Raw genomic sequence first — 18,236 nt, forward strand, 5'->3', positions numbered from 1 at the left:
AAAATCAAAACTAAATATAAATAGGCAGAGCACAGAGGATTTTTAGGGCAGTGAAAATACTCTGTATGATACCATAGTGATGAATACATGTCGTATGTTTGTTCAAACCCATAAATGTACAACACCAGGAGTGAACCCTAATGCAAACTATAGACTCTGGGTGTTTCTGATGTGTTGAGGTAGGTTCAGCAGCTGTAACAAATATGCCACTCTGGTGGGGATGCTGCTAATGGAGGAGGCTGTGCATGTGTGAGGGCAGGGGATATATGGGAAATCTCTGTACCTTTCCCTCAATTTTGCAGTGAACATAAAACTGCTCTAAAAAAAATCTTAATTAAAAAAAACTATATATACAGCCTTAAACTCTAGGAAAACCAGGAACAAATAAAATTGGTTATTTATTAAAACTCTAAGGTTAGGGAGAGGAGGAGAGATGATTTTTTAAGGCCAGAAAATTAAAGAAATTATGAAGGAGAATATTGACACCTTTCGACTATTCTAAATAGTAACATTATAAAGGTTTAAAATATAGATAAAATAAGGGGCCGGCCCCGTGGCGCAGCAGTTAAGTGCCCACGTTCTGCTTTGGCGGCCCAGGGTTCACTGGTTTGGATCCTGGGTACGGACATGGCACAGCTCGGCACACCATGCTGTGGTAGGTGTCCCACATATAAAGTAGAGGAAGATGGACATGGATGTTAGCTCAGGGCCAGTCTTAATCAGAAAAAAGAGGACGATTGGCAGCAGTTAGCTCAGGGCTAATCTTCCCCCCCAAAAAAATTTTGAAAAGTAAGAAAGAACAGTACATCAGAAAATATATTTGTAGCAAATATGAAAAAAATTACTATTTCGCTAAGAATATTAAGACCCTCATAGATAACTGGACTAAAATATGAACAAATTCACTCAGAAAAAGTATACATAATAAATACACAGTGGCATGTCTAACATCCTCTGAATCATAAATATCGATTAAAACAAGTTTTCAGTTCCCCCCTTCTACATTAGCAATAAAAAACTACAGTACACAAAACTGGCACTCAGTGAAACTGATATTCTCATATATTCATAATGATATTTTAAATTGTTATATCCCTTAGGAAAGGTTTCTCAGGATATATATCAAGTACTGAAAAAAAAATTTCATTTTCACTGATCCCAAGGAAATAATCTGAAGTATGGAAAAAGACAAATCATCAAGATATTGATCAGTGTTACTTGTAATTAAAATGATCACACAATTTATTATCCAAACCTATTACTTTCAAGAGTACAAGGGGCACTATTTATAGTTAATCCTGGACAATGGGTATACAGCAGAATCATCATGAGCAAATTAGAATGTATGGCCATCCTATTTATAACAGCCAGAACAAGACAATTTGATAATGACTTGAAAGTCTAATAGTTGAATCCCTAAGTATCATGTGATAGATCCTTATAATGGGATGTTATTCAGCAATCCCTAGAGAAAAAAAAAATGTATGAGCTAAAATAGTTTAAATGGGCTATAAAATCCTTTATATTATTAAAATTAAGTAAAATCAAGCATTTATGGAAACAGGAAATACTTTAAAATCATAATAGTTATTTTAGAGAGATGTTCATGGTTCAAGTTTTTTCCATTATTTAATTTTCCAAATTTCCTGTAATGCGTTTTAGAATTTTAAAAATGTGTATGCTTCATAATACTTGGGAGTGAGAGTCATTACAGTTTTCCATCTGGTCCAGCTTACTTTATGTATGAGGGTGTTGACGCACAGAGATGGCACAGGGCATGGCCAAAGCCACGTGCCTCTGCCAGACATTCTGGACAAAGAGGTTAATCTAGCTTCTCACTCACAACAAGGGCTCTGACCACCTCACCACGCTACCTTGAAGATGGTAGCATTGTGTCTTGCAACCTGACACTTGATTTTCTTTTTTTTTTGGTATTTAAAATTATCTGTACTCTGTTTCACAAGTCAGGAGAAGTTTAGATTGCTTCTTTTAAAATTTGAAACTTTAGTAAACAGGCTTATTGGCTAGATTTATTTTTCTCTGGATCCCATAATTCTGTATGTGTTGCTAATCTCCTTACATGTTTGGGGAGGAACAAGAAATCTGGATAATATATAGCAATACATGTCCTCAAGTTGAAAACACTTAACTTTGGAACGTTACCCGTCCTTTGCTCTTTTCCTTTGTGCTCTACCGTCAACCGTTTCTCAGCACACAGTGCAGGAATCTGACTGGGTGTTGAAGTAAGAAGTCCCAGATTCCCACAGATGATTCATTGTTAGGAATGGTTAAGTGTACTCCTGAATAGTTTTCTGCTTTAAGGTGATTATTCATTGATCAGGTAATCAGTGAGTGGCAAGGCTTACTAGGAGCCCATATATAAAAAACTTAGACCTCTAATAAGGTAGAGTTTTTGTTGGGTCCTCATTCTTTCACTCTGGGCCTCATACATGGAACAAAGTTAGCTTGCATATCGCTTGAGGCTGCACATGCTACGTTTCAGTTAATTTTGTGTTGCTAATTTTGGATGGTGATGATGATGGGGGTTAATTAACTTCTGTTAATCAATGATGCCACCTGGTGGCCAGAAAGTGCATTTTGTCGTTCCCTTGTAAGCTGCACCAACCTTTTTTTCTTTGATATAAATAATCTCAGTAGCATTTGAGGCATTTTTATTAGTGAAGTTTTGAAAAATGCTTAGTTTGGGTTGGCAGAAGCAGGGCAGTCATGGAATACTACGGGTCTTACGTGGCAATGTGAAATGACTACTCTGCTGTTCTCATTTCTTTTAAATGAAACTCCTGCAGGATAATAGGTTCTAAAGGGTACGTAGTAAACAATTCTCTGTGACCAATGCAGGCATGTCTGTCTGGTCTCCCTTCCTGGGTTTCACCTGGATTGTAGCAGTCACTGGGCCAGCTGGTGGTTTCAGTGTTCTTCCTGTCTGACTCAGAGGGTGATCAGTCATGTTCTCATTCTGCAATTAAAAGGCGTGGAGTGGTTTTTTTTTTAAGATTTTATTTTTCCTTTTTCTTCCCAAAGCCCCCCAGTACATAGTTGTATATTTTTCGTTGTGGGTCCTTCTAGTTGTGGCATGTGGGACGCTGCCTCACCATGGCTTGATGAGTGGTGCCATGTCTGCGCCCAGCATCCGAACGAGGGAAACCCTGGGCCACAAAACCGGAGCATGCGAACTTAACCACTCGGCCACAGCACTGGCCCCAAGGCATGGAGTAATTTTTAACTGGGGGTAGCGTGCACTTGTCTTCCTTGATAAAAAGGGTGGATGGATGGATATATTGGAAAGTTGAATTTCTAAAATTCAGTTTTGGAAGTTGAATTTTAAGATTTTAAAAAAATTGTCAAAGAAAGTAAACCTAACTCCATTACTTCCTTAATCAATAGCATGATTTTGCAACATGTTAGTGGTAAGCTTTCTGCTCAGCCAGTTTGTCTATTTCCATTCTGTTCCTGAAAGTTCAGGTTGGCAGGCAGCAGCTGAGCTTGAGTACAGGGAAAGAAAAAGCAACTCAGAAGCCTATCGGGCTCAACACAGTGATTCTGAGGTCAGGATTTCCTAATACGGACATCTCCCAGTGAGCTCTGTTGGTTTAGAGAAATGTCTCAGTTTGTGTGGATATACTCCTGTATGAAAGAACAAAAATTGAAAACAAAATAGAAACTTGCCATGAATCTGATACTTAGGTAAATCTGCTTTCCTCTCCACAATATTCAGCTAACTAGAAGCTCTAGGGAACGTTGCTTTTGATAAATGAGGTAGCCTAGGCGTTGAGAACATCTAAGAAGAGTACATTTTTCTCCCCAACCCTGTCACTCTCATAGAAAAGTCAAATTGTTTCAACTCACCAAACATGGCATATATGGAATGCATTCTGAGCGGGGTCAGAGTGAGATTAAGTTGATTTTCCATCTCCACATGAGGCGAAGTGTAAGGTATACCCAACATATTTTGTTAATTTTTGTGGGTTTTTTATCTGTTTGATTGGAAGCATGGTCTCCAGCTTGTGTGTTCAGATAACTTTAAGATCTAAATTGCTGGTGATGGTCTCTGGCAAGACAGAAGCTATGCTGTGGTGCATGAGAGCTTAATGTCCTCATACATGATATCTCACCATGGCTTGTTGCCAGTGCTGCATATTTCTAATGTGCATGTCCAGACTCACACAGGCTTTTGGATCAGTCTCTCAAAGATGTACAGTTTCAGCAGTTGAGTGTGTGTATTTGTGTCACCTATTAAGTTTGAAAAGCTGCCACTAACATCCAAGTTTCCCTTTGTGACTTTGAGCATGACTTCATAAATCCATGGGATGAAATTGTATCTGTTTCATAATACTGCTCAATGAAGATTGGGTCTGATAGATATGCCTTTAGTCCCCTAATATGCTTTTCCTCTTTCCATTTTCTCAACTCCCACTGGCATTAGGATTAGTTTCAGCCTTTATTGCCTTTTACTTAAACTAAAACACAGTCTTGTCTAAAAAAGTCATTTGTTTTTTATTCATTAAGCATTTCTTGTCCCTTGCATGCAAAGGCCCTTGCTAAGCGCTATGAGAGATAGAAAGATGAATCAGATGTGGGTCCTGCCCACAAGGAGCTTTGAGTCTAATGAAAAGGAAAATGGTAGAAGGCATAAAGTGAGTAACTGCTGTGTCATGTATTATTCAAAGGGAGACAATATTTCTTTCAAATGGAAAATTTGGTAGGAGAGAGGAATTGGAGATGAGCCTTGAAGAGTATTATGAATAGAATTTTTATATGCAGAGACAGGAAAGGATTCATAAGAAGGGAAGATTAGAGACAAGTATGGAGCCAGGGAACACATGAAAGTATTTAAGGAATTGTGCAGAATTAGATGTGGGCAAGAACAAAGAGCCTGTGTTAGGCAAGAGCAAGGGAGAAAAATCAGAAAAGTCAATAGGGACCATGTAGTGGGGGACTTTAAATTCCATGGAATAGAATTTGTTTTAATTCGATAGGTAATAGAAAACCATCCACCATTTCTCAACAAAGTATTCCCTTGAAATCCTATGCCATTCCTTGGTGTTAAAGATTTATTAAATATAACCTATTGCTTTAATTTTTTTCTGTATTGTAAGAACCACTATATACCATGTTGCTTATTTACAGACTGTCTTCATCTAGACCAGGATTTCTCAACCACAGCCCTGTTGACATACTGGGTCAAACAGTTCTTCATTGTGGGGCTGTCGTGTTGATTTGTAGGATGTTTAGCAGCATCCCTGGCCTCTGACCACTAGATGCCAGTAGCACCCCCTTCCCCCTAGTTGTGACAATCATAAATGTATCCACACATTTCCAAATGCCCCCTGAGGGCAAACTCACCCCCATTTGAGACCCTCTATTCTAGACATGTGTATTGTGTTCCTCTGGTGTTCTGGGCATTGTTAGACTCTTGGATTTGTCAATGTGCCTTAATGCTTAATGCATCCAATCTATTAATGCTTGGAATTATGTACTAGATGTACATCTGATCTTGAGATTAAGTTATTTCATATTTGTTGGAGTAAAAGAGCTAAACTACGCCTCAGGAGACCTGGATTCTAGTCCTGGCTCTGCCACAAAGGGGTTTTGTGACTCGAGTGAGATCTTGTACTTGGTAACCTGATTCTTACCTCTAAAATGACCAGTGTGACTTCTGAGGCTCTTTCCAGCTCTGATTCTGTGTCCTGATTTCAAATTGATCTTAGAGCTTTATTCTTTCACATTTTTAGAAAGCACAAATTGAACTAACATGTCTATTAACCAACAAGATTGACTGAAGTATTGAATAAGAAAGACAAATTTTTTTCCTTAGTGCTTTAGTGTACTAAATACTATAATTTTTTTCCTTTTCTAGATTATTTGAAAAATCTCTTAGAAGACTCTGGAGATTACAGAGACACTCAAGGTAAATAAGTTTTGTGGTCTTATATACTGTGGAAGTTTTTATATTATGTTTATTTGGACCTAGAAAGTGAAAATATAACAAAGCCCGTAGATAAGACTCCATTTTATTCATAAGAAACCTTTTTTTTTTTTACTCTATTTTGGGCAGATTAAAACAGAACTAGATAAAATGGCAAATGGTATTGGATGCAGGTAAAATTATAGGGGCAAGAGAGGCCCATGGCCAGCCAGCCGGGGGAGCCAGCCTCCTGAGAGACAGACCCAGCATGGCCTGGGGTCAGGAAGCTTCATCCTCCTGTGCTCAGTCACTCTGCTGGTGGTAAATTCACCTTCTCTAGATGTCCATTGCATTCAGAAGCAGGGATTGAACCAGTTGATCTGCAAGATCCTTTCAAGCTTTAAAATCATGAGTCCATGAAGTGACCAAACTACACAGATCAGGGATAAGGTCTACAATAGCATATTATTCTGGGACTGTTTAATGATGGGTATTAGCTTTGACACTCTTCCACCCCTCACCCCCAGTAGTACTTCAGGGAAATTGTCTATTACAATACAAGAGACTCCTTGGTGTTCATGGGATAATCCACTGTGTGGATTTTTCTCTTTCACACACACATACACACACAAGGATTAATTCTGTTCGGGATAGTTGTGTTTCTTTCTATTTATCCCCAAACTACCTCTGTCAAATGTCATAGATATATCCCTGGTTATAGTCTGCAGAAACACATTAAACAAATCCATGTCCACCTCATTAATTTTATGAATTTCTATCACATTCTTGTGCATCCTTTACATTTTCAGATTATGTAGCTGGACAGGTTTTTAACCCATTTTGTAGAGATTCTTATTCATTTTCTTATTCGTTTGACTTCTTCTTAACATCTTCTATTAGCAAATGTTTTGCTTTTAAAGGTGCTTTTTAAAAGGTAAAGTTTGGAGTGGGGGATATGACAATGCTTCTTGTCTTTGGTGAACATATAATCTAGTTGAAGAAAAAAGTCTATAACTCTCATCAGATAAAGAACAAAGTAGATGTGCTGAGCACTACAGAATCATTTGAAAGAGAGGAAAGTGTGACGATTGAAGAGGCAGAGCTTTGCTTAGAGAGGAGTGGGACTGGAGATGACCTGAAGGTTGGACAAGAGGAAGAGTGGCCATTCCAGATCAGAGTCTGTCTTATGAAGATAAAAATTTGAGAGAGATCTTAGGAAATCGGGCCTCAGGAAAACATCAGTCTCAGGGCTTCTACCTTCAAGGAAAGTGAATTATTAGCTCCATGTTACAGATAAAACAAATACAGGGCCAGAGATTAAGGAGCTCGTTTAAAGGAAATTACACACTTTAGCAAAGATGGGTTAGAATAAGCAGTGAATGGTGAGGTGCACTATATGGCCAGCGGCACAGCAGTAAAATGGTGAGAGACGTAGATGAGATTGCTGAGGGTGAGGGAAAATGAGACAAGTATACCTTTTGAAGGTAGGCAGAAGAGTTAAAGGAGCACAGCCACCAGGGCCCCTTAAAGGGATGCCATGGGAAAGCAGAATTGCAGACAAGATGGAAGAAGGCAGAGCTTAGAGGCCAGGGGACCAAATAGGAGCAGCTTTATCATTTCATCCGTTCATTAAATCCTAAAGCTTGTCTCTCTTCCCACTGGGAATTCAACCAGGCCAGAAACCAGGGACATGTCCAGGGTCACCTCTTGAATATGTGCTATGTGCTGAGTGCCAGGCACAGTAAATTCCCTAAAGAAATACTGCTTTCCTATAACACGTTTAAAGAATATAGAAATCTCCAAGCTTGGTACCAGAAAGAGAATCTCTTGGTAAGTTATAGTAGGTGGACCAAAAAACCTCAAGTCCTCTCCAGAAATTGAACTTTTTAAAAAAAAAATAGTGCTTTTGTTGATAATTACTGTCACTGCCACCCCACCCTCAGGAGACCATGCTTCCCTTCCGTCTTTAACACCAGCAGTTTTTCTCAGTAGGAATGCTACTGTCATGTCGTACGGGATAACCTCCTTGTGTGGATTTCCAGGTAGTATTGCATCCCTGACTCCCACCCACTAAAGGCCAGCAGACCTTCCCAGTCATTGTGACAACCAAAAATTGTCTTTACACGTGTCCAGATGTCCCTATGGGAGCACTGCTGTCTTGGGTTGAGGACAGCTGTAGCCCAAAAAGGGACCAAGTACAGACTTTTTCCTTTGTATCTAGTTACAAGGATGACAAGACTGGAGCATTCAAAAACGTTTTGTTAAAGGCAAGGAGTTAATAAAAAGAATAAAACGCAGATGAAGCTAAATAACCCAGCTCACAAAATAATGTGTATAATTTCCTAAGGTCTAGTATGCTTCGATGTGGCATGTTTTCCCTCTTGGGATGAGACTAAGAGAAGGCAGCGAAGTCCTGACCCTCTTAAATAGTCGCTTCTGAATAGTTCTGGTTTCCTATCCGAGGGTCCTTCTCTACCAAGGCAGTTTATGCTAGAATGGGCCTTAACTTCCAGGTGAAATCCTATCCTCATCGTTGTAAACTTCAACAGGATAATCAAAGCTCAGCACAAAACAACCCTGCCATTCATACTGTTGGCACACATGAATGTCTCTTTAGAGTCTTTGGCTTATTTTTTTTCATAAGTACTGTTTTAGCCTGATTTTCCTTAGTTTTGCCCTCATTGAACCTCATCCTCTGTGTTTCTGCCTACTCACAGTTAACCAAGCTCCTCCAGTAGTTGGTTGCTATGAACTAGATATCTTGTCGTCCGGATTTGCTTAGTGTTGCAATTCATTGGTAATGACCAAATGTCCCTTCTCTTCCTGCATGTTTTAGATGCCCTTGCTGTTGTTATAGAAGTAGCCAACCACGCCAATGACACCATGAAACAAGGAGTAAGTATCCTGATTTCAGTGGCTGGTGTACTACTGAACCTGGGAGCCTGGGCTTTCATATGCTTTACATTCTCTTTTGGTAGGATAACTTTCAGAAGCTTATGCAAATTCAGTACAGCTTAAATGGACACCATGAAATAGTGCAGCCTGGACGGGTAAGTGTTTTAGACTGCCTTTTGCAAATTTAATACAATGCATTTAGGCTCTGTTTGTAGGTAATTTTCATTTCATTTATGAAAATAGGTCATTTGTTATTGTTCCTCTTCATTGACCCAATCAAGATCAACTAAGCTCATTCTGTCCATTCAAAACATTCGTGATTTAAGTCACTGTGACAAGAAGTCCAATTCAATTAGGAAAATGGCAAGGGACCCCACAGAGTATCTGATTAAATAGGATCATTTTATTGTGTAATACTAGCTGACCTCATGCAGCTTTAATGGCAATTTCATTTAAAACTTTTAATGTAAGAGAGGATTATGAGGGGAGGGAGAAAATTGGTATTTTGTTGCCCCTCATAGAGCACAAAAGTGGCCTCGGGAATGAATTCAGGAAAATTACAAAATGCAATTGTCAGGATGTTGGCTATGCCTCAGGATCAAGTCCGTGCTCAGTCAATTACATTTCAGACCACATAGTACCCCTGGGGCCAATATTGGATTTATGAAACTCTGCTGGCTTGTCTAATTCCTAAGTGACTTACAGAGTTTAAAAAGAAACCATGAATGTAAAAAGTCACAGGGAAACTATGTCTCCTCAGCCCCCACAAAAAAAATTCTGAGGAAAGTTGAAAAGGAAAATATATGTACACATATATTGCAGTTGTGTTAAGGTGTTGGACTAAATGAGCGTTTGTTTGGATGAATTAGGTTTTTCTCAAAGAAGGAACTTTGATGAAGCTGTCTCGGAAAGTCATGCAGCCCCGAGTATTTTTCCTGGTAAGTGGCCATGTGTGTTTGTGATGAGCTTTGAGGCAGAGATAACTGCTTAATGGAAGGAGACATTTGTACCACAGGGAAGCATAGCACGTTCAAATAGTGCGTTTTGAATTTAGTTTCATTTCTAATTTGGAAAATTGATTCAATTGGTTTTTTGTTTAGGCAGATTGTAATACCTTAGTGGAATTCAGAATTCAGAAAACATTAAATTTGTTATAGAACTTGGAAAGAAAGCACATTTTCTAGAAGTTGTGTTTTTAATAGTATTCTAACAAAACATTCTAGGTGGTTCTAGTTTATAGAAGGATTTTATTCAGAGAGCTTTTAACGAAGAGGTAATATTTTTCCTTTGTTCCTGTGTCCTATCAGTACCTTTGTAGCTGAAATTCGCTTCTTTATTCACCCTATGCAATGTTTCTCCTTTCAGTTTAATGACGCCCTGTTGTATACAACACCAGTGCAGTCTGGGATGTATAAACTCAACAACATGCTCTCACTGGCTGGGATGAAGGTCTGTGCGTCTGTTAGAAGAATTTTTTTTTACCCAAATATATTTAGAGAAAAAGCCCTAGGATAACCATCTTTCTCACACCCTTAACCTTTCTTTCTCCATGTGTGACTGTTCAGGTGTTTGTTTGTTCATTCTTATAGTCATTTGTTCGCTCATACATTAATTGATTCATAAGATGTTTATTCAGAACTACTATAAACAAAACTGGGTAATAGATTTGGTGAAAGATACAAAGATGAATTGAAGCATGATTCTTTTTGTCTCCGCCCTTCCTCTAATCTCCCGGAAGCTTAGCAGCTAGTTGGGAAGATAATATTCTACACATACTAGGTACCTGTAAAATAGACAGTAATAAATGTCACCAAAAAGGCACAAAATTTTGGGGAGTTCAGAAAATAAAGAGCATGCAGCTTTTGGTGGGCCATGATAGGGGGATTAGTGGCAGCTAGGAAAGAGGGAGAATTCAGAGTCTCTTTGGAGGAAGAGCCAAGAGCTTTAAAGAATAGGTCACATTTGGCCATGCTGAGATGTGGGGAAAGGCATTCCAGGTAGAGGGAATAGTGGGAGCGGAAGCCTGGAGGTGGGAAAATTGGGCCTATGTATATGGAGATATTTAAATTTGTCTGGAGCATAGCACAGAGGAGGGAGAGAATTGGTAGATCAAGCTGGATATGAAGCTTGGTGGTAGATGTCGGCAGCATGGGTATTGAGCAACCTTGTGCTTCAGAGGTGAGATTTTCACTAGGAGGAGTTTTGCTCAAATTGTTTTGCTTTCTTCCAGGTCAGAAAACCCACCCAAGAAGCATATCAGAATGAACTAAAGATTGAAAGTGTAGAACGTTCCTTTATCCTCTCAGCCAGGTAAATTTTAAAAATATGTATAGATGAACATTTGCCAGTATTACAGGGCCGGGCATCTCCAGCATTTTTTACATTTAGGTTAACTACTAGCCTTATTTTGTTTTTTCTTCTTTTCTTTCCTAATACCATGCAGTTTACTCTTGATTCACTATGTAGGTAAAATTTGTAAGAGCTGATGCAATAGTGTGCTAGAAGCACAAAGATAAAAATGATCCTCTGAATAGAATAACTATGCTGAAAAGTGCTTTGCTGATCATTCTTTTAAAGTGAATATCTCAAATCTTCTACAGTGACGCATATGTTTTTAAAAACATCTAGTGCTTTGTAGTTTACTAGGAAGTTTTCACGTAACGTTGAAAGGTCATCACAAATCTACGAAGTTAAGTGTAGTCGATTAAAAATGGAGAAGACTAAGTTACAGAAAAATTGAGCTGCTGTCTTAAGGATCCATAGCTTGCAAAGTCAGGATACAAATAGAAGTTTTTTGCTTTTAAATCTGTTATTTATGATACCACATTGCCTCAAAGTAGAACCTACTGTGACCTACGTGTAAATCAAGACGTATTATCGTAATGTGAATCAAGTGCTAAGGAATATAGGATGCATGGCTCATGCATGACATTATTGAGTTCTTGGCTGAGTGGCAGAAGTGGATGTTTGGCAGGATTGGACTGGTAAAGGGAGAGACACCAACCGCGGTAGCATGCTGTGCTGCTGGATTTGGATAGCGAGTCTGAGTGGCTCTCCGACCTAACCTTTGATATAATAAAAATAATGTCAAACACTTTTATAGCACTTATCTTGTGCCAGGCACTCTCCTAAGCACTTTCTGTATATTAATTCACTAAATCTTCACAACAACCTTTTAAGGTAAGTTACTACCATTTATACCCATTTCATGGTAAGAAAAGCCACCCAGCTATTAAGTAACAGGGCCAGGATTTGAACCCAGGCAACCTGCTTCCTGCTATGTCCCTACCACTAAAATCAACTAGGATCTTAGTAGCAGCTAGAGTTGTAACTGGAACCATTTATTTCTCTACATCAGGCGAGGTGCTACACATTTTATATTTTCTCTTTTAATTTCCATGATAACTAGTGGAGTAGGTATTGTCTTGACCTTCCAGATGAGAAAAATGGAGGCTCAGAGAAGTTTAATAACATGTGCAAGGTTACACAACTACTAAGCAGTGGAACTGAAATGTGAACCTGGGTCTGTCTGACACTGAAATTCATGTTTTTAACCATTAAAACATTGCCTGTGTTCATGGATGTCGAGGACTCAGACCAAATGTCTGACTTCTCAAAAACAGAGGACCACAAGAGCAGCTCCCTGGGTCATGACACTCTTCTGAAAGGGAATGGTCACTGCTGCCTGACACGAGATCTCAAGATGACTGGAGAAGAGAAATACCTGTGTTCAGGGTTTGTTAAATGCTTTCCAGCTACCAGCCAGAGCAGCAAAGTTCCTGGGAGGTACCTGAGCATCCTACAGATCAATATTTGGGGAGTAAAAGTAAACTCTTGAACATAAGTCCCTGTACATCAGGCTCCTGGCAACTACTTAATCTTGGTTCTTAAAAATCAAGGAAGTTATTTTCCAAGATCCGAAGAGGAAATGCCTATAGGAAAGTCAAGTTTTCAATTGCACTTAAGTTTCCTAAGTAAAAATGTGCTTTGGTAAAAACAAAATTCTGTTTTAATAAAAATGAAACAGTTCAGGAAAGGATGGTAAATCTTTCTTTCTTTGGTTGCCTATCGTAAATATCTAGATATCCACATTTTTCCAGATCAGCCTTCTAGACCGTAGTAAGATCATTGGGAAACCATCTGAGGATTTTAAGCTAAACATTGGTATGATCTAATTTATATTTTCCAAAGAGCACACTGGCTGTTTTATAGAAGACAGATTCTCAAACACTAGAGTACAAGTTGGGAGACCAGGTAGGAGACTGTAGATGATGGTTTCTTGGACTAGAGTGGTAAGAAATGGTCAGAATCAGGTAGAGCCAGTATGATTACTGGTGAATTAAATGTGAGGTATGCAAGAGAAATGATAAACCTGGAAAGTTCCTGATAAAGGAAAAGTAAGTTTCTAAGGAAGGATTAAGGTGGCATGGGGGAAAGAGAACTAATACATGTTGAATGCCACCAATGTGCCATGTTCTCCTTCTAAATTCTCCTAGCCACAGTGAGGCAGGTGCTGTATAACATGTAAAAAGGAGATGAGAAGGCCTCTTAGGATCTGGTTCCTGGCTGCCTCACCAGCCTGATCTTTCACTCTCCTCTGTCCCCACCCCACCAGAGCATGGCATGTTGCGTCAGTGTGGATCTGTTTATGTTTCTCCATGCCTGCCAGCCTACTTCACATCCTTCTGCTTTGCACAGGCGCCTACTGCCACCTGGAATTCATCCCTTCATTCACGAAGCAACATGGAGCCTCTGTCCTGGGCCAGGCGTTGTGCTAGGCATCAGGATACAGTGGAGAATTAAAAGGGCCCTTCCTTCCCTGAGCTTACAGTTCATTAGGGAAGACATACACTTAGCAAATATTAGCACCATCAATTATTATTGTAATTAAGTAGTACACGGAAAACTACCAGTAGTACCACAGGAGAATTACTGCTATGAGACTGTAAAACAAGGGAGCTTGAACTAGCTTTGGTGGAGAAAGGGAAGTCAGAGATAGCTTCCCTAAAGACCTGATGTGTCTGTTGAGTTATAAAGGATAAGTAGAAGTTGGATAGCTAGGCAAAGAGGAAAGGAAGGGGCTCTTGATCATTAGGAATGATGTGTACAAAGGTCCTGAGGTGGAAAGGGGCATGGCATATTCAAAGAACTGAAAGGCTAGTGTGGCATGAACGTAGTGAATGAGAGGGAGAGTGACCCAACATAAGCCTGGAGGGACAGGCAGAAAGGTTATGCAAAACCATCTTGCGGATTTTGGTCTTTAGCCTAAGAGCCACAGGAAACCACTGAAAGGTTTATACAGAGGCATGATGTGATTAGATTGGTATTTTTAAAAGAATATCTGCTTGCTGTGTGGAGAATGTTTTGGGAGGGGAACTAAAGAGAATGAGTAAATGGACATAGGGGAAGAGAGAGAGGCATTAAGAGTGAGTCTCGGGGCCGGCCCCATGGCTGAGTGGTTAAGTTTGCACACTCTGCTTCAGTGGCCTAGGGTTTTGCTGGTTCAGATCCTGGATGCGGACATGGCACCGCTCATCAGGCCACATTGAGGCAGCGTCCCACATGCCACAACTAGAAGGACCCACAACTAGAATATATGACTATGTACTAGGGGGATTTGGGGAGAAAAAGCAGAAAAAAAGATTGACAAGACTTGTTAGCTCAGGTGCCAATCTACAAAAAAAAAGAGTGAGTCTCCAGCTTGTTCAGTGTATTGGGTGGTGGTGCCATTCTCTGTGATAGGGAATACCGGGAGAGGAGCAGCTTTGGGGGAGAAATCAGGAACTTAGTTTCAGATGTGCATATTGAATGTGAGGTGCCTATGAGTCATCAAAATGGAGACATCAAGGATGTCAGAAGGAAGCCTGGCCTAGAGGCATCTGTTTGGGAGTCATCAGCTTGGAGATGATAACCAAAGCTAGGAGACTGAATGAGTCCGTACAGAGAGACTGCACAGCTCCCTGTCAGACTCCTGTAATTATTTCAACTTAGTCATTACCTCTGCAAAGCCTTCCTGGCTACCTAAATAAGGTACCTTACAACTTCCGTGTTGTTTATCTACCTCACATTTATTGTGTCATCTTGTTTTTGTAACTACTTGTTTTTATGTCTCACCTCAATTAGATGTGAGCCCTCAGAAGGGAGGTGTATTGTGTGCCCCCAGTTCATGACTTAGTACCTGGTCCTTAGGCTCCCAGTAAACATTACTCAAATGAATTGAATTGAAGTGATGTGGCCTTTGGATCTCAGAGTAGCATCCTACAGTTAACACAGGTAGCAAATAGCGCAGCAAGGTCTAACACACCAGAAATCCCTTCTCTTGGAGGCTTTTTCCCTTTGGAAGTTCATCCCAATCAATCGGAAGATGGTGCTTATATAATACAAATTTGCTTTCTGGTAATGTACACATTCCATAAAGAAAAGAATACTTGGTTTTAACTGTTTTTTGATCTGAGGAAGATGCTGATGGTTCTGCTAACCATGTTACAAAAGGGGAGCTGGAATGTCTCCACTTGATGCTGCAGGCAAATGTGTGTGGTCTGTGAGAAATGTGTTATCAAGAGCTGGTAAACATTGTTTTGGCAGAACCCACGCAAGAGAGAGCCAGGAATGATTAAATGAAAGAACAGCATATGTGACATGATTTGCACAGTCGAATCACATTCCACATGCTCCTAGGACTCCAGAAAAATCAGACAGCAAAACTCAAATTAGCCATCTGCCTCTCTGCTTTCTGTTACCTCTTCCAGTGACAAGTAGGAGAGGGAGGGAGGGACAGTAATATTTTATGAATATTTGATTGGAAGCCTGAGCATATGTTCTCATTGCGTAGTTCTTCAGAGAACATGAACAGAGGCCAGAGATAACATGGTGGTGAAGGGTTCAATCCTTAGCCACACTAGGGTCTGATACCAACTCATCATTTAGTATAGGCTGTTATCCAAGCAAATTATCTAATATTTCAAATCCTTAAATTATGTATCTGTAAATGGTAATAGTGGGTGGTGATAGTGGGATTGGTTGGGAGGAGCGTTGTAAGATTCAATGTATATTCCATGGAGTAGCTCTGAGGATGAGATGTGATGACATTTGCAAAGCATTTAGCACAGCGGGCTGACATGCAGTAACTGTCAAATAAATGGCAGCTAGCTGAGGCAGTAATGGTAAAGTAGGAGAGGAACTGAGGCATGTTTTGTTTGCTTTAGAGAGAGAAGGACTGTTTCCATTTTATTTTGTCCTTCATATATAGTGAAAATTTGAGAAATATACTAGTTTCAAATTTTTATTTGTAAACCGGATTTCTACCTTTGAATATCTGTACGAGTACATATCCTTAATGGCACTTAAGCCATTTAGTAGGAAGGTACATTTTTGAGAGTGGTTATTGTGGGGAAAGCAAGTGGTTTTTTAAGTATCTCCTTGACCTGCTCTGGGTTCATCAAAATACAACAAAATATGCCTATTTGTACCATTAGTTAGGATGGAATTTTTCATTTTAAAAACGTTATTTAAAAGTTCAAATATACTTAAAATTAGAGTGAATAATAGAATGAAACTGCATGTTCAGTCACTCAGACTCAAAAATTATCAAGATTCTGTCGCACATTTTCCTATTTTTTAAAATACTTTAAAACAAATGCAGATATCAAGTCATTTCACTTCTACATACTTTAGTATATCTAAAGAAAGTACACGTTTTCCTACACAATCATATGCCCATTATTATGATGGATTTTATTATGATAGAGTTTTAAATTGATTATTAAATTCTCTTTCTCTCTCTCTCTCTATACACACATATACACACACACAAAATACCTAAAATGTGCTTCTCACTCCTGAGTATGCAAAACAAAATGTGCAGGCATGAGTGGTGATTCAGAGTTACCACAGAGTTTTTCGGGGAGAGGTGTGATTGCAAAAGAGTAGAACAAAAATGCCTTTTTCTGAACCAGCTTTCCAACCCTTTTTGGCTAATTTCCATCTAGATTTGATCCACATAGCTCCTGATGAATGAAGATAGGAACAGAAAATATGATGGGCTGAATAGGTAGAGGAGCCCTTACAACAACTGCAGGCTATTTCCCTTATTAGCTACTCCTTAAACATCTGTTTACGATACCAAAAATATGTTTCTTTTACTCTAGTGCCCTTTCTAGAAATTTTTAGTAATATTTAGTAACCTAAAAATATTTAGTATTCTACACTGAAAATTTGCATTTGAAACTTGATTCCTTGGAATATTTTTAAATTCTAGGATTATGTCTTAGGAAACTCTCGAGTTACATAAATAATCGTAATTATTAATTGTATGAACAGCCCTTGAACCAAACAAGAATACTTTCAAATTTAGGAGACTTCAAAAGCCATTCCCTATACAGCAGGACTTTTGGAAACAAAAAAACAGCATTGTATTTGCTAAAATGCCATGTGTTCTCTAATGCAGCTCTATTGTTTGTGCACATAAACCTCAGAGTTGCTGTCTGTGACTAGCATTGTTGGAGGGTGGTGGAATCTGTTGCCATGGCAGAAGAAAAAGAAGTAAGAAAAAGGCAAAGGAAAAAAGCTGACATCTGGTTGATGGAACCTTCTTTTGCCCCCAACAGTTCTGCCACAGAAAGGGATGAATGGCTAGAAGCGATCTCCAGGTCAATAGAAGAGTATGCCAAGAAAAGAATCACATTCTGTGCTAGTAGGAGTCTTGATGAGGTATTGTCTTTTCCTTCTTATTTTTTTTCCAGTGTATTTCAAACAGTTTTTACCTTAAAGAAACTTTTCCCAGGGGTTTAGAAAAGCAACATGGGTTTCACAGAAGGATTGGAGATGTGTATCTAATTTCAGAGCTAAATGTTTATCCTATGAATGTCTAAATGCAAGTCTATGATAGCATATAGCGCATTCATGTTTTTCCAGTATAAAACCTCATTGTAGAAAATTTAGAAAATACAATATAGTTTAAGCAAGACACTAATCAGCTGTCATCGCACTACCACAGGCATCTTTTTAAGTTAATTTTGCATTAGAGGATTGTTAGAATGTAGGTAATCTCAATATCCTGAGAATATGAAAAATATAATAGCCCATATTTCATCCCGCATCTGTAATGATATCATCAGCATTGTGAGCCACCATTGCCAAATAAAAATGCTTGAGTCTGTAGCAGTCAACGAGCCTGAGGATAATCAGAAGTTGTTCTTCTACAGGCAGACTCAGAAAATAAAGAGGAAGTTAGTCCTCTTGGATCAAAGGCTCCCATCTGGATTCCTGATACCAGAGCCACAATGTGTATGATCTGCACAAGTGAATTTACTCTGACCTGGAGACGACACCACTGCCGGGCCTGTGGAAAGGTTGGAGAGGATAACCCCATCTCCCTTGTGATTTTTAATAGCTCCAGGCTATACATAATGAGGAA

At 39.2% G+C, this 18,236-nt stretch overlaps 1 protein-coding gene across 1 annotated transcript in view; it reads left to right on the forward strand.

Moving 5' to 3' along the window:
* FGD6 (FYVE, RhoGEF and PH domain containing 6) overlaps window positions 1-18,236 on the forward strand; it is a 107,581-nt gene that overhangs the window by 77,839 nt on the left and 11,506 nt on the right. The window contains exons 9-16 of the mRNA XM_046646487.1: window positions 5,879-5,929; window positions 8,763-8,821; window positions 8,905-8,976; window positions 9,691-9,759; window positions 10,187-10,270; window positions 11,052-11,131; window positions 17,428-17,530; window positions 18,025-18,171. Coding sequence (XP_046502443.1) covers window positions 5,879-5,929; window positions 8,763-8,821; window positions 8,905-8,976; window positions 9,691-9,759; window positions 10,187-10,270; window positions 11,052-11,131; window positions 17,428-17,530; window positions 18,025-18,171 — 665 coding nt within the window. The remainder of the gene's footprint in view (window positions 1-5,878; window positions 5,930-8,762; window positions 8,822-8,904; window positions 8,977-9,690; window positions 9,760-10,186; window positions 10,271-11,051; window positions 11,132-17,427; window positions 17,531-18,024; window positions 18,172-18,236) is intronic.

Source organism: Equus quagga, chromosome 19, assembly GCF_021613505.1.
Source record: "Equus quagga isolate Etosha38 chromosome 19, UCLA_HA_Equagga_1.0, whole genome shotgun sequence".
NCBI lineage: Eukaryota > Metazoa > Chordata > Mammalia > Perissodactyla > Equidae > Equus > Equus quagga.